Raw genomic sequence first — 13,833 nt, forward strand, 5'->3', positions numbered from 1 at the left:
CCATTTTACAAACTTATTTAAAAATAAGCACACAGTCGTATAATTAAACAGTCGTAAACAGTTTAACACCAGACTTTTTTATAATTTAAATACTGATTGACACTATAATAAGATTTTACTAAAAGCTTTTCAGTTGTGTGCATTTTAAGAAATTAAATATCACGTGTCTCAAACGATGAAGGAAAACATCGTGAGGAAACCTGCATACCAGAGAATTTTCTTAATTCTCTGCGTATGTAAAGTCTGCCAATCCGCATTGGGCCAGCGTGGTGGACTATTGGCCTAACCCTTCTCATTCTGAGAGGAGACTCGAGCTCAGCAGTGAGCCGAATATGGGTTGATGATGAATGAATGATGTTATTACAATCACACCTTCTTTTAAAATTGCCCATATTTCGATCGATTTGTGTTGTCACTAAACCATCAGTTTAAAAACTGACTGACTCACAAAACACATAAATCACTTATACGATTAAAATGTGTATTGTTTTATAACAATACTAGCTGAAGCCGCGCATTTTTACTCGCGTGGTTCCCGTTCCCGTAGGAATACGGGGATAATATTATATAGCCTTCCTCGATAAATGAGCTATCTAATACTGAAAGAATTTTTCAAATCTGACCAGTAGTTGCTGAGAGTAGCGCGTTCAATCAAACAAACAAACTATTCAGCTTTATAATATTAAGTATAGAATGAGCGTATATTTTCATCAAATATTTTTTTTTAGAATATTAATCATAATCTTCATCATAAAGTTCCTTGTGTTTTTAAAAGTTCAAGTGTACAAAATAATAATCAATCATATTATAATGGATTTCATTTTTTTCGGCAACCCACTTGCAATCTAGTTTTTGATTTTTAACCGACTTCAAAAAGGAGGAGGTTCTCAATTCGGTCGGTATTTTTTTTTTTTTTCTTATGTATGTACACCGATTACTCAAAGACGCCTGGACCGATTTCAAAAATTCTTTTTAAATTAATTTATTGTACTTGATTGAATTGAATTGATTGAAAGAGTCGTGATAGCCCAGTGGATATGACCTCTGCCTCCGATTCCGGAGGGTGTGGGTTCGAATCCGGTACGGGGCACCTCCAAATTTTCAGTTGTGTGCATTTTAAGAAATTAAATATCACGTGTCTCAAACGGTGAAGGAAAACATCGTGAGGAAACCTGCATACCAGATAATTTCTTAATTCTCTGCGTGTGTGAAGTCTGCCAATCCGCATTGGGCCAGCGTGGTGGACTATTGGCCTAACCCCTCTCATTCTGAGAGGAGACTCGAGCTCAGCAGTGGACCGTATATGGGTTGATAACGTAACGTAACTTGATTGAAAGTTTCAAAGGCAATGAAAATTTAATAAGCCAATCTGAAGATTATTTATTATATTTGTTTTTCTGATACGACGAAAGCGATATGTTGAAGTAACAGTCGTAATTTTAACTAAAAATGACTAAGGTTTTTCAAAAAAAATAATTAATATAACTTGTTCATTATTATTAGCACTTCTGTAGACGATTCGACTGAAGGCTTAGAAGCTTTTAGGCGGGATTTAGTATTCTAATGAAATTATGCGGCAAGTTAGTTTAGCGGCGGCGTTGGATCGCGAAATATGGGGGGTTCAAGTTATTGTTTCGCGTTAAAGCTGACCGCAAACTAAACTCGGTGAGTATATACATTGTACAATTCGACAGTTTAAACTTGCTCATTCGTAAAGGCTTATATTTAGAATAACTGGTGAAGTAATAACCGCGGTCTTGGAGTATTATAGAATAAAAGCCACATTAATACCTATAGTTTTTCTACCCCCATTTCGTAATCTACTCAATATAAAACCTCAAACCGTATCGCATGGCTATTCATTCCTACCAGGTCGTTTGTAATTCATTACCATACGGGTAAGCCGTGCTACAATGATTTTCTTTTAATTTTTTAATAGTTTCATGGCATTGGCTACAAAAATTCAGACTTCCTTCATCATCATCATCGTCCACTGCAGGACATGGGCCTTTTGTAGGGACTTCCAAACATCCAAAGATCCAGCGAATCCCCGCGACTCGCTTAATGTCGTCAGTTCACCTGGTGGATGGTAGACCAACACTGCGCTTTCTAGTGCGGGGTCGTCATTCCAGCACTTAGGGACCCCAACGTCCATCGGCTCTCCGAACTATGTGCCCGGCCCATTGACACTTCAGCTCCGCAACTCGTTCGTGTTGCCAGTCCGGCCAGTGCCGGGCCTCATAAGAAGGAAATGTTTTTATAACTCGGCAGCACAAGTTTGCAATTCGTCTCAATAGCTCTATTTAATCTATAGTACCATGTTAGATAGAGAGAGACAGAGAAACAAATTCGAAACTCATACGTTATTTATATGCTTAGATCCAGGAGCGTTTTTAGTTATATCTTAATTTTAAGTTAATTTAGTTTTAACTATTTCTGTACCAGTCTTAAGCTGAATAAATGAGTTTTATTATTGTTATTTAAATATCCTATATCGATGTTTTAATGCAAATGTTTTCATTAAAGTCTTTTGCATATAACTAGAAGAAGAAAGGTTTGGATAAGACGCCTCGTAGATGCAACGATGTTGTAGGATATACTCTTTAGATACTAACAAGGGATATTATCGTAGAATGTTATACTCCTCATGAAGTAGCATTTTTTTTATTATTTACAAGTTAGCCCTTGACTACAATCTCACCTGATGGTAAGTGATGATGCAATCTAAGATGGAATCTAACTTGTTAGGGGGAGGATGAAATCCACATCCCTTTCGGTTTCTACACAACGTCGTACCGGGACACTAAATCGCTTGGCCAAAGCCTCCCACCAGCCAGACCTGGACCAATTAAGAAAACCTCAATCGGTCCAGCCGGGGATCGAACCCAAGACCTTCGTCTAGTAAGTCCACTGCGCATACTACTGCGCCATGGAGGCCATCAACAGAGTGTAGCGGTGCACCACAAGATGATTATATCAAAGTGAAGCGTGAACTTCTCGATAAAAAAAAGAAAAGGAAAAAAAAAAAGATCCGTGTACGAATGAACAAACTTATCTCAACATAATTTGTTCACTTCACCCCAGCGCACGGTGAACCAGCGGCCATCCATGTTTGTCGGTCCGTTCCACAAAAGTGGCTTTTCCTTTCATTTTCCCGGCCTTTGTTTGATTACCTTTTTCGAAAATGCACCGCAGTAACAAGTGCAGCTCTGCTTTTTAGTTAACAAGCTACTTTTAACACATTTTAAACACATATGCAATGTTCGGTTATAATTTTTTTTTAATTTTTTTAACACAGTTTAGAAAGGAAGTTATAAATAAGAAGAGTATTCGTCGTCATCAACCCATATTCGGCTCACTGCTGAGCTCGAGTCTCCTCTTAGAATGAGAGGGGTTAGGCATTGGCCTAACCCCTACAAATCAAATCAAATCAAATCAAATTAAAAGCGTGGTGGACTATTGAGTCCACCACGCTGGCCCAATGCGGATTGGCAGACTTTACACCGATTGAGACACGTGATATTTCATTTCTTTCGCCCCGGACCGGATTCGAAGCCACACCCTCCGGAATCGGAGGCAGAGGTCATATCCACTGGGCTATCACAGCTCTCCTAGCTAGCTTTATCTCAGCTATAAAGAAGAGTATTAGACCCTCATATATGTGTACCTGTATGTATATATACAGTATTGCATTTATTTCAAGTCAACCCTACTTGAAATAAAACTCCAAACAAACTTTTGCCATTTGAAAAATTGTTCTAATTCTAAAGTTCGGAAAATAAGTAGAACCGATTTGGATGAGATTTAATAGCTATATTTATAGTTTGACTTATGTTAGCTAGCTATAGACTATTATGCTCGCGATTAGTAGTAGAGTGTATGCGTGAAAGTACTATTATTTTACTGAAGAGTAAATCTTCCATATCAATTTACGCGTAATACGGAGATACTCGTAAAAGAAAACTTGCAAGACTTTCCAATTACAAAGAAAAACAATTTTAGAAGAAACAACCAAATATATCACAAAAAAATCAGCGTTTAACCGTAAGCCGATAAATTATTATAAAATACCTATCAGTGGCCACGGCTTTTAGCGATGCGTCAAGCGATGTGACAAGCGATGCGGATCGCGTTAGTGTAGTTCAAGCTGCTTACTTTGTTTTTTTAGTCTACTTGAGCACTTAGTTATTAATAATGCAAACACCCTTTTAACGGTTTCCACTGAAAGCCTAAAAAAAACTGAGTGGGAGACTTTTATTTGTCAGTGCGCTTTTCTTTTTTTTCTTATAATATAAAAGCTTAGTTTTGATTTTTACTGACCTAATAAAAATGTTTTTCTTTCATTCTTTTCTTTCATTCAAACAAGTGAAACTTAATCATCATCAACAATTTTAACTGGAAAACATCACATACTCGTGCCTACTTATGATGTCCACGAAGGTTTGTTTGATAACACTTCTTACATAAATCTCAATTTTGTTCAGTTAGCATTAAAGAAATAGTAAATACGAATTAACGTGACTTAAGAATTACTAACAATAATCTACTTGGTAAATTTCAATTAACATACGTCAAAGTTAACGGTCTCTCCTCTCAAAGAAAATGAGTTTTTAAACGTAGATCCACCAAGCTGGCTATCGGGAAACTACTAAGAATGTCTACAAAGAAAGAACAATCAATATTTCATATAATTAGGACTCAAAGCCAGGACCTTAAGATCAGAAAATAAACTGACCACTAGAGTAACGAGGCAGTTATGTTTCTTTAATTTATATTTATTCGTTTTTTTTTTATTCTTTACAAGTTAGCCCATGACTACAATCTCACCTGATGGTAAGTAGGAGGAGGATGAAAATCCACACCCCTTTTCGGTTTCTACATGACATCGTACCTGAACGCTAAATCGCATGGCGGTACGTCTTTGTCGTAACTAGCCACAGCTGAAGCCTCCCACTAGCCAGACCTGGACCAATTAAGAAAATCTCAATCGTCCCAGCCAGGGCTTGAAGGGCTTGAACCCAGGACCTCCGTTTTGTAAATCTGCCGCGCATACCACTGCGCCACGGAGGTCGTCAATTTGTATTAATTTGCACTTAATTCTTTGAATGATCAATAATTAAAAACAGTTTGAATTGCCAAACTTATTACGATTTTCTTTGCGAAGTTTTGAGCCGCGGTCATGGCCCGGGATATAAACGATAAATTATAAAAAAATACCCATTACAAGTCCAATGCGTCATTATTAATGTCCCTTTTACACGGAACACGCGAAAATCTTTTTTACCTTTTTAAATATAAATACCATCTTTGTCATTTCAAAGTTTGCGTTCACGAAATTGTTTCCACGGAAGCGGTTTTCCTGTCAGACAATACGAAGCTTTATTGCAATGGGCTTAAAGTTGATAATGACATAATGACCCGAGGGCGGTAAAAGTTCTTATCGCGGTAATTTCGGAGGTAAGATGAAAAACATTGTAAGGAAAAGTGCGAGCCAAGCTGTGTTTTGTAGCCCTTGTGTTTCTGGATGTGCTTACACAAAGCAAGTAGTCAAAGCTTTATATCATAATGCGTGCTCTGACTCTGCAAGATTTAGTATATTAGATATTTATTTAAGTATTGTCGATTCATGCCAGTTTGCTATTTTAGAATTTAAACTAACACTAATGAATCTGGTCATGATAAAGAAACCCTCATGGGTTTAATACAAGTCACGAGTTTTAGATATATTTATATTTTATCCGACTTCAAAAAAGGAGGAAGTTCTCAATTTTTTTTTATGTTTGTTACCGCATAACTTCGTCATTTCTTAACCAATTTTAAAAATTCTTTTTTTTGCTTAAAAGAGTTATACTTCCAGATTGGTCCTAGTTAATTTTCATGAAAATCGCTGCCTTCAAAGTGATTAGAAGGCACATACGATGTTATTTTTCGCTTTTTAGTTAGTTTTTTGTGATTTTAAATTCGGTTAAATTTTTTTGTTAAAAAGATTTTATATTATTTTAGGCAACTAAAGACCTATCGATATAACATTCAAACATTCAATATAGTTTACGGTTTTTAACAGTTGTCATTATAAAAATAAGTAAGTTAGGCCCCGACACAATAAAACCATGACCATCTTTGTATTTTATTAATTACTGAAGGTCCATTGCTATAAGACAACATTTTATCTGTTCTCTTTTGTAAATTTGGTGGGAATCGAAGGCAATACTTTAATCAAGACAACTTTTTCCTTCCTTGGACCAACTTGTTTTCAACTTATTTATATACCGTATCCAAAAGCAAGACAATACGAGTATATTCAAGTGACTTTTGAATAATTCACGATGATAACGACTGGATAGAGACGCCTAGATATTATCACGTTTGGGGCCGTGGCAGCGATTCCCCTTTGCCATATTTCGTCGTAACTACGGCTTCCGACCAGTTTATGGCTTCTTAAAAGTTTAAAAGCTATGGATGAATCATAAGATTGGTCTGGGCAAGTAATAAATCAGAATCAGCGCCTCTTTGGTCTAAAAGATAACTAGTGATGACTTTGTGATCTGGGTAAAGTCCTGATTTTGAGATATTGAAAGAGAGAAAAACTGAATTGAAGGCTTCTCTTTTAAGGTCAATTAAAATGTTTTGTGTAATTTATATTTTGAATGATGACTATTCTAACCCTTGACGACTTATCTCTTTTGTGAAATTTATATTTTGAATGATGACTATTCTAACCCTTGACGACTATTCTAATCCTTTAGTGAAATTTACATTTTGAATGATGACTATTCTAACCCTTGCCGAACCTGGTGGTGTTTTCACGGTTTGCCTGTTGGGTCTGTCAGACCCAGCTGCTGCCTGTTACTCTTTTAAATATTATTTTCTTAGGTACATTTTAATATGTTAAAGGAGAAAATGAGATTACATTAAAAAAAATATCGAAAATAAAAATCATTATTTCAATATTTACAACTATACTCAACTTACTTCGACAAGATACAAGATTTGAAAGTTTCAAAGAACTTTGCACATTTAAAATTAATTGAACGGTGTTTGACGCCAGTAGCAGAGACAGAAGAAGCGGAGGATACTAAGCGTTTTATAATACACAGCTACTGAGCGGCGCAAAATTCAAACTTGAACTAATTACGATGGTTCTCGTTGCGAGATGGGTCTGACAGACCCTACCAGGCGTACCGGGTTTAAAATAACAACTCGATTCTCTTTCTACAATCGCAAACGCTTCGAAGACTAGAAAAATGTATGGGAATGCCAGATCTTGATCACGTGACCTGTCGAAAGTTAACGACACAGACCTATATATTTTTTAGTTTTCGAAGCGTTTAAAATAAATAAAATAAAAATAAAAAAGCCATTTATTTCTTACAGAAGTACTAGTTTACAAGGTTTAGTTAAATTGAGTTTAGTTTAATTGTGTTAGTATCAAAAAGTAGATGATTATTATTTAATAGTTAGTGCTTTTAAGTATTTTTTAAAGTAGTTTTAGTTAGGTACGTTAATATTATATTGCAACTATTCTGTAGGAACCCCTCTGCGGGTAAAGGCCTCCTCCAAATTGTGCCAGTTTTCTCTGGATTGCGCTATTTGTATCCAGTTTGGACCCGTTGCGCGTTTTATTTCATCCTCCCATCTGTTGCAAGGTCTCCCTCTCTTTCTTTTGCCCACTGGCCGCCTCCACTCTGTCACTCTTTTTGTCCATCTTTGATCTTCTCATTCTTTCGAAGCGTTTGCGATCGTAAAAATAGTATCAACGTGTCATTTGGCTACAGGGGCTGAGTTTCTTGATACTCTTATCAATAAGACTTGCTTTTTAAATCAATGGTAGGAATTACAAAAACAGACAAACTTGAAGTTTCAAATGTCGACGAAGTTGAAGTCAACTTTGAAGACGAATTTGATTTTTTGATCAAAAATTCACCGTTCTAAATAAACCAAAATACTCAAATTGTGCAAATGGGCTCGGTGTACAATTATTGCGAAAAGCTGTCACAAAGTCCCTTTGCTAATTCTCTGTTTGCAGGACTCCATTCGCTAAATTGTAATTGTTTTTGTCCGTCAGTTTATTTAGGGCCCCTACCTCACGGGGGCCGTATTTAGACGTACACAGTACTTTGCGACTTTGTAAGAGAGAATAATGTTAAAGGGTCCGTTTTTGTTTACCGAGTTGATGTTGATTAATTAAATAATTTTATTTTTCATTTAGAATTCTTTGCGTGACATGATACACTATAATTAAGATAATTATGTCTGGCCTATCGAGCTGCAGTCAGTGAATTTTATGTTTAAATATCAAGTTTTTTTAAGAAATAAATAAAAAAAAAAAATAAGAAATTAAATATGACGTGTCTCAAAATAGTTAAGGAAAACATCGTGAGGAAACCTATGAAGCAAATAATTTTCTGAAAGTCCTAATATGGGTTGATAATAATGATGATGATGATTAACTTTTTGCATACTACCTACATTTGTCTCATTGGTTCCTTCTATACAGTGTATCTTTAGTATGCCAAATAAGAAACATCCTAGTTTTACGTATAGTATAATCCTTAATCGTGCGAATTTTCTGACAGATGCTAATGTCACTTTGTAAAATAATGATACCATATTTATTGTCATAGTGATGTCCTGTTCTGTATAAGTAAAAAATAGTGCCTCAGATAATTCACTCTCAAAGAGGAATTTTGAACAGAAATTTCTATCATAACGCTTAGTGACAGACGATTAAAACAAAAATTGTGTACATTTGCCCTAGTCTGAGAGTACCACTACTTCCGATTTGAAAATTTAGAGTACCTAATGAAATTTATAATAAAATTCTAAGAATAAAATATTTATTGGACAAAAAAGTGTTACAGTTGTTATTTAGTTACAATAACGCCAAGTTTATGAGGATGGAGGATAGAGGATAGAGACTAGTATGCTAATTATTATCAGGTAGCGGACCCTGTCAAGCTTCGCCTTGACTGATTCTCTACCCCTACCCTACATCTACCCTATCATACCCTACTCAAGCCTACCCCTACCCTAAGTAAGTACTCTTTTCTATGTCCTTCTCCTGGTTCTTAGTTACCTCTCCACCAATTGTCAGCAAAATCGGTCCAGCCGTTCTTGTGTTGTAAGTATTGTAACAAACCCGACTTAATATAGATACTAATATTATATAGGTGAAAGATTTGTTTGTTTGTTTGTTTGCATTGAATAAACAATGACTATTTAAATGTTCGACTCTGTGATGGTCGAAAAACTACAATTTAAAACAAATATTTAGAGCCTAAGCCAACGCAAACACTAAGTTTAGAATCGTCTAATAATGAAAATAAAGATGAAGAAAAAGTAGAGACAGAAAAAAATAACAATAAAATTTATGACTCTAATATCGGAACTCCGAAGATCAACGAGAGTGCATACGGTTCTATACTGAGCAGGGACTAATGTGTTGGTATCGGAACTCCTTCAATATTTCTTCACATTTTATCTTCCATTTTAAAATATCTAGTTTAAACTTATTTCATATTAAATGACATTGGGTTTTAACAATTCTTAAATTAATCCTAATTTCAAGTAATACAAAAAAATTATATTGTGTATATTAAATTTGATAAGAGTCAACTACCCTATTTATGCAACAATATTTTATTAATTATAGAGATCAATCTTTGCTATTGTGTATTTTTTTTTCATTCGTTCTTTAATAATTCCGGAATACAATAATACTGAAGTAGGTAATTTACTTACGCGGACGAAGTCACAGGCGTTGCTAGTCATTAATAACATAACATGAAAAATCGGATCTATTAAAAGCATTCATTTAATTTTATTTGTCTCAGTTATTAGTCAAATTAAATAAGGTCTTAGAATAATTTTATTTTCATCACTGTGACTCAAAATAGGTTTTACGTTTATTATTAAGCCACAGACTGAGAAAGCTCTTAATAAATAACAGATGTAACTGTTATTTATTAAAATTATTTACTAATTTGGTTCTGAACATATTGAGGGAATCATGATCGTTCACTTTGTCACATCACTATTTTTGATTCATTAAAAAATGGTATCACAGGAAACTTCAAAAGAGATCGCAGATTTAATTATTCGACTATAGATAAATATTATTGTTAGAAAACGCCCGCGACTTCGTCCTTCCCTAGATGTCGTCGTCGTCTACTAATTAAAAAATACCTCCCTGCCAAATTTCATATTTTACTGTCAAACGGTTTTCGATAGTTCGTTATGTATTTAATTGGAAGTATATTACAGTAGCATGATTTGTATAATTATTACGATAAGTTAGCTTAAGTTCCTTATTGTTTTCTTTCATAATTAATAAAAAAAAAATATGTTGGTATATCTCACCTTTAGGTCCTGTGCTGACTTGGCACTGATAAAGGGCATCATCATCTATGGTAACGTCTCTAATGTCCAGCGAGTAGTCTCCTGTAAGAAAATATAAAACTTTACTGCCAATTATATAAAAGCATCATTATTATCAATCTATCTACAAGCCCCGATATAAGGTCAGCTGGCTTATTCACAAATTTGGTCTTTACTAACGAACTATTAAAACAATTGAACATCAAATCAACTGAGAAATATCATCTACCTACTATATGATTCGCGAGGGCCGTGGGGCGTATAGCGATGAATGAAAAACCCACGTCAATGCACCTTACTTACCCTTACGTACAATTTCACACGGGGGTGTTTCCCCCCGTCGCCCGCATATCATGGGATCAACAAACTTGCAAGATTCGAACCTAAAACCTCGTACCATCCTAAGCCACATAGGCTTTCCACTATACCAATGAGGCAGTTAATATAGCTAAAACCTAGCTTAATATAGCTAAAGCTTAATATTAGTATCAATTAAAATGATTACAAAGCTTAAAAGTGGAATCCAATTACAATAGAATAAATTTGATCACAAATTAATCCCTTTACCAGTTGCGTAATAGCACTATTGGTGTAATATTGTATTTGTAATAACCAGGACTAAGGGCTTAATGTTTCTGTCATCGGGAATTGAAAAACCGGACAAGTGCGAGACGGACTCGCCCGTTGAGGGTTTCGTACAATTTTTGACGTGACAACGTCTTATAATTCGATGGAGCCGGCTGCACATTCGAAAAAAGAATGACGTCATGCGTCGTTGCCTCGCTCTAGGGTTGCCAGCTTTTTTACAAGAAATGAAGTATATTGTGGTCTATGAAGATCATTAAACAGTATTTTAGAAAAACGAACATTTTCTTTTGAAAAATGCAACCATTCCATCAGTATTTTCTTATGACGTTGTCACGTTAAACTGACGTCGGTAACTTTACAAATATTTCCTTATACTAGTACAAGATATGTATTAGGTACGAATATAAGACAATCACGTGCCAAATTTAATAGTTCAAGTTTAACTATAATAAATTTTAGTTTCTTATTTAAATTTTGATTCATTGACAGTATCAAAATATACTTTCCTTGTGGCATAAACAGCGGTATATAATATCGTTATTTTACGTTAATTTGAAAATCTGATATTTTCACAGCTTCAAGGGAATGTAGATTTTATATATAGTCAATGGTTTTGATTTCAACTCGATACCTACGTCCCCGAGATAAAGGCTTTTGACAGACAACCAGTTAGATAGACACTAGAACAATAAGGTTATCCTATAACCCATTTTTTCGTTTCCCTAAAAATTCTTGGATTTGTTCTATTACTTCGCTCTGCCTCGGTTCACTAATCTAAGGCTCTATTAGCAAAAGCAACTATATCATAGTGTTTTGATTGTGTTAGCTATATGCTCCTTAATGGGACAGCAGCAATATCACCAGAGGGTGAGCATGAAGCCTTCTTATCTTGGGAGCCTAAGGGAAAATAAAGGAGGGGAGAACGACTCTCTAATGGAGTTATCAGTGGTGGGCATATAGGGCCGTTCCAATGGGATTTGTGGCCTGAATGTATAAATCCTGATGGCCTGACTGCGGATAAAGTTAGAATCTACGTCCAGATGGCCTTAGAAAATGGTAAACTTGCTTTTGCCGGCAAAGGGACACATTTTGATTTAGTTCACTTGAGTTTTTATGATCCGATCAATGTCCTTACCTTCTTCATCACTTCCAATCATCTTGTACCGCTCGTAGCCCGTCAAATGTCGATGCGTGCCGAGACCGAAGTCATCCTTGGTCCACTGCAACTGGCCAGCCTTGTGGACAACTCGACATGGTAACGTTACCCTGGACCCTACTACGGCACTCTGAAACAAACCATATAATTGACAGTTATTCAATCAATCAGGAAGACAATTTGTCTTTGGCGAGGTGACACCAGAAACGCATTTGTGTGTCTAAACTAAACTACTTTTTGACGGCCTCCATAGCGCAGTGGTATAGTGGCACATGGTGCGGTGGATTTACAAGACTGAGGTCCTGGGTCGATCCCCAGCTGGACCGCTTGAGGTTTTCTTAATTGGTCCAGATATGGCTGGTGAGAGTGCAACGTGTAGTAACACGACATTGCACTGTTATCATCATCATATCAGTCGATGGACGTCCACTGCAGGACATAGGCCTTTTGTAGCGACTTCCAAACATCACGATACTGAGCCGCCTGCATCCAGCGAATCCCTGCGACTCGCTTGATGTCGTCAGTCACCGGTGGGTCGACCAACACAACAAACGCAATGAAGTTTTATAGCTAAACCAATCTTTACATTTACCGTTACCAAACTAAATACCGATACTATTATAAATTACCACTACTACAAGTAAATGAATCACGAACTAGGTCGCTGGTTTAATCCAGTTTTTCACAATAACCCATAATAGTAACGAGTTGCATCACCTACGAGTAACGTAATACGGTGGAAATTTTAAAACACTTCACATGCAAGAGCTTTTCACGTGCTTTTCACTTTGCCCCGACAAAGAAGTTCCCTTTCTGTCGGAGAATTCATAAATGTTGCCATTTTAAGGCATCTATTATTCCCTGTGCGCTGCGGACCTGACATTTTGTCCATGAAGACTTCGTTATATTGAAAAAAGTCTCATGTTTCACGAATTTTTGTGATTGTCACTGTTATTTACGAGTAATGTTTTTTTTTGTAAATGATGTAGCCTATGGTGGAATGCGCTTGCCTAGAACATGATGAATATTTACTACATTTATCTCTACAACGAATCAGAAATGAGGAAATTCGCATAAAAACTAACATCACTGACATAGGTCAACGAGTCTGGAAACTGAATTAGCAATGGGCAAGGCACGTAATCTAAGTTCTAAGAGCCGATGGACGTTGGGACCTCCAGGATCTAGAATGGTGACCCCGCACTAGAAAGCGCAATGTTGGTCGACCCCTCGCCAAATAGACTGACGACATCAAACGAGTCGCAGGGATTCGCTGGATGCAGGTGGCTCAGTATCGTGGTGTTTGGAAGTCCCTACAACAGGCTTATGTCCTGCAGTGGACGTCCATCGGCTGATAGTGATATGATGATGATGATAATGCCTACCCTAGTTAAAATTCTTGTGCGCACCATTGGGAAAACCCTACCCTACCTACAGTGACTTTATAATGATGATCATGATAAAAAGATTCACCTAGGTCCATAACGTAAGATATTAAATTCAGAAAAAAACTTCACGTAAGTATAAGAGCTATCCACTTTGCCTCGGCAAAGATGTTTCCCTTTTGTCGGAGAATTCATAAATGTTGCCATTTTAAAGCATCTATTATTCCCTGTGCGCTGCGGGCCCGACATTTTGTCCACCCCGGCTTTTATTAGGCTAAAACAGAATACCATGTAACCTGTACAATAGATATTTATTTGCAATGTAGA

At 36.3% G+C, this 13,833-nt stretch overlaps 1 protein-coding gene across 2 annotated transcripts in view; it reads right to left on the minus strand.

Moving 5' to 3' along the window:
• LOC112055133 (irregular chiasm C-roughest protein) overlaps positions 1-13,833 on the minus strand; it is a 126,856-nt gene that overhangs the window by 48,902 nt on the left and 64,121 nt on the right. For both annotated transcript variants that reach the window (XM_052886729.1, XM_052886728.1), the window contains exons 3-4: positions 12,101-12,251; positions 10,360-10,440 (exon numbers count right to left, since the gene is read on the minus strand). In XM_052886729.1, the coding sequence (XP_052742689.1) occupies positions 10,360-10,440; positions 12,101-12,251 (232 nt within the window). The remainder of the gene's footprint in view (positions 1-10,359; positions 10,441-12,100; positions 12,252-13,833) is intronic.

Source organism: Bicyclus anynana, chromosome 18 (genome assembly GCF_947172395.1).
Source record: "Bicyclus anynana chromosome 18, ilBicAnyn1.1, whole genome shotgun sequence".
Classification (NCBI taxonomy): Eukaryota; Metazoa; Arthropoda; class Insecta; order Lepidoptera; family Nymphalidae; genus Bicyclus; species Bicyclus anynana.